Consider the following 2885-nt stretch of genomic DNA (forward strand, 5'->3'; position numbering starts at 1 on the left):
CATGAGGCCTACTGAATCCACCCTGAGGCCTATTAAATCCAACATGAAGCCTATTAAATCCACCCTGAGGCCTATTAAATCCACCCTGAGGCCTACTGAATCCACCCTGAGGCCTATTAAATCCAACCTGAGGCCTATTAAATCCACACTGAGGCCTATTGAAACAGAGCATGTCTCAGAGGCCCCAACAAATGACTGTCTCCCTCCCTTTCTCTCACTCCCTCCCCCTCTCTCTCCCTCCTTCCCTTCCTCTCTCCCTCTGTAACCAGTAGCTTCTCTTGTTCGTTGACATTTGGTGAATGTGACATCTCGACATTGTGAGAACGCGCAGTGGACAGTTACAAATTCCCAGGTCCCCCCCTCACCACCTCCCTCCACCCCAGCTCCCCTTCCCCCACCCCCCGGGATCAGGGGCAATGGCTGCTGGCATGTCCACTAACCACAGGAATGGGATGGTGGGGGAGTCGGCTTTCTGTCGAGCGGGAAAGAGGCCAGATTCTTGCTTGGCCATTCCCGAAACAGCCAACTTGACCCCAGCCCCGTCTTTACCCCCAACGCACGGTGACCCCGCCGTCTCCAAACCCCCACACTCCCCCCTCCCCGCCATGTCATTGGGTACAGACATTACAGAGGAAGATCCAACTCTTGAGTCACGATGACCCGTGGGGAAGGGGGTTGGGATTGGAAGGGGTGTTGGTTGGGGCGGGGGCGGGGGCGGGGGGTTTGCCTCAGTACAAGGAGGAGCCCTTCTGCCCAGCGACCAGCTCCCGTCCCCCTGCCTCATCGCGGCCCCCGCTCTCCGCAGCGCCCAGGGGGGTAGCGTCGCCAAGACAGGGGGTGGGGTAGACGAACATCCTCTGGAGGAGGGGCAAATGCTGGGCCTTCTCGTCCCTGATGACCATGTTGAGGGCAAGAGGGAGGGGCGAGACGTGGGCAAAAGGGTAGGGGTAGGCGCCAGTGAGCAGCTGGTGGCCGTACATCAGTGGGTAGGGGTCCTGGTAGAACGCCACCTTGCTCAGTCCCCCATCGCCTGGCTTCACCCGCTCTGGGCCTGGGGTCTTGCCATGTGAGCAGCAGTTCCCATTGGTCAGCAGGGGCATGGGGTATTCCTGGACTGGGTACTCCAGGCCGGTGCCGGCTCGTCTGCACTCCTCAGGCTCCAGGGTGTGGAAATCGTGGCTCGCTTCCTGCGGCAGCGAGGTATCCGCTCCATGCCCGCTGGTGCCCGGGGAGCCGTCCCCATCCTCTCGGGGCTGGGTGCCGACGTAGGCCCCCCCGGGGTCCGGAGTCTCTGCCGCCCCGGTCTCGCCGACTTGCGGCATAAGGGCCCGCCGCGTCAGGCCGGCGGTGGTGCCCCCCTGCGACGCGTCGCTCTCGCCGCCCGTCCCCGGGACCCGGGAGGGCTCCCGCTCGGCGGCTCCCCCTTGCGGTTGCGCTGCTCGGTTCCCTTCCCCTTGTGCAGAGTGTGCTACCGTCACTTCCGTAGGCGAGAGGCAGCCAATGGCGGCATCCAGATCTCCGCCGAATGCCAACAGTCTCGCTCCGGGGTCCGGCCTCGTCACTGCTTGCCCCTCCTCCCCCTCCTGCCCCTCCTCCGCATCCTCCTCCTCCTCTGCGGGTCGCCTCCCAGGGGCAGAAGAGGGTGTCTTCGGGAAGCAGTTGCTCGGGAGCGTCCTCCTGCTGTTTCCACGAGGAGCGGGCTCCTGGCCCTGGCCCTTGGAACGCGGGGTCCGCACCCCCTCGCTCAGGGGTCTCTCCCCTCCATCCCGCGGGAGCCTGGGCACAGGCCGACGATCCCCAGCACTGGATTGGGGTGTTCCCAGTTCCCGGTGGTGGTCCTCCGAGCCCTGAGGAGGGCGTGGGGCAGGGAGCCCCCCGGGTGGGGGGGGTGAGGAGGGGCGAGGGGGTGGGGCGGGAGGGTGTCGGTAACGTAGCCTCCGGTGCCACCCGGCCCTGCGTGACCTGTGGAAGGACCCAGCCACCCGCTGTTTGGGCTTGTAGGAGTAGTAGGGCCTCCAGAGGTTGTCCTCCAGGTCGCTGTCTTCCTCCTCAGAGTCCTGGCCGAGGGAGTAACCATCGCTCCTCCTCCGCCTCCTCCTCCTCCTCCTCTTCCTCCGCCTCGCCCGGGGCTGGTGCTCTCCCTCCGAGGCCTCCTCGCAGCTCTGCCCCCTTTTGCCCCCAGGGGGCGCCCTTTGGCCCCCCTCGTCCCGGATCAGGTCGGACTCTGCGATTCGCCGCTTGACCAGAGCCTCCTCCCCGATGCGGACCGTGATCCGGCAGAGCGGCGCCGATCGGCTCTCGCTGGCGGCGCCCGGGCATGCCGGCTTGGCCACGTAGGTCATGGTCCTCCCCTCGGTGGCGCCCCCCGGAGGCCGCTTGGCCTTCGCCCCCCGCGGCTCCTTCTGACCCTGGTGGGTGCTGGAGGAGGGCAACGCTTCCCGGTGGCACGGCGCGTTCCAGCCCCTCGCCGGCGTCTCCCTGGTGACGGCGCTGGGCTCTCGGTGCCCAGGGGGTGGGGTTGGGGGTGGGGCGGGGCTGGCCACGCCCCTCTCCGGGGGGCACTTGCCGTTGTAGGCGATGACGGTGGACTGCCCCCAGCGGGTGGCGTTGGTTGGCAGGGCCACAATCACTGACGAGGAGGAGGAGGGGTTGGTGGTGGTGGAGGGGGGGGGCGGGGGCGGGGGGCCGCCGTACGTGATGACCGAGTGCCCCGGTGCCACGCCCTCAGGTCCCAGGAAGGGCTGGGGCCGCTGCTGGAGGGGGCGGGGTGGGGGCGGCTCCCCCGGGCCCAGGGCGGCACTGCCTTCGGGGCGGAGGGACGCCGGGAGCTCGGGGGTGCTGGCGGCCGGGGGTGCCGGCGGCTCCGCGTGGACGGCCGGGGGGGC

General features: G+C 67.7%; 1 protein-coding gene across 1 annotated transcript in view; it reads right to left on the bottom strand.

The window, feature by feature from the left end:
• Window positions 1–666: 666 nt before the first annotated feature.
• LOC125482136 (zinc finger and BTB domain-containing protein 4-like) overlaps window positions 667–2885 on the bottom strand; it is a 4099-nt gene continuing 1880 nt past the window's right edge. The window contains exon 2 of the mRNA XM_048594135.1: window positions 667–2588. Within this exon, the coding sequence (XP_048450092.1) occupies window positions 729–2588 (1860 nt within the window). The 3' untranslated portion in view covers window positions 667–728. The remainder of the gene's footprint in view (window positions 2589–2885) is intronic.

Source organism: Rhincodon typus, unplaced genomic scaffold (genome assembly GCF_021869965.1).
Source record: "Rhincodon typus isolate 14 unplaced genomic scaffold, sRhiTyp1.1 hic_rhity00006241, whole genome shotgun sequence".
In the NCBI taxonomy this organism is placed as follows: domain Eukaryota; kingdom Metazoa; phylum Chordata; class Chondrichthyes; order Orectolobiformes; family Rhincodontidae; genus Rhincodon; species Rhincodon typus.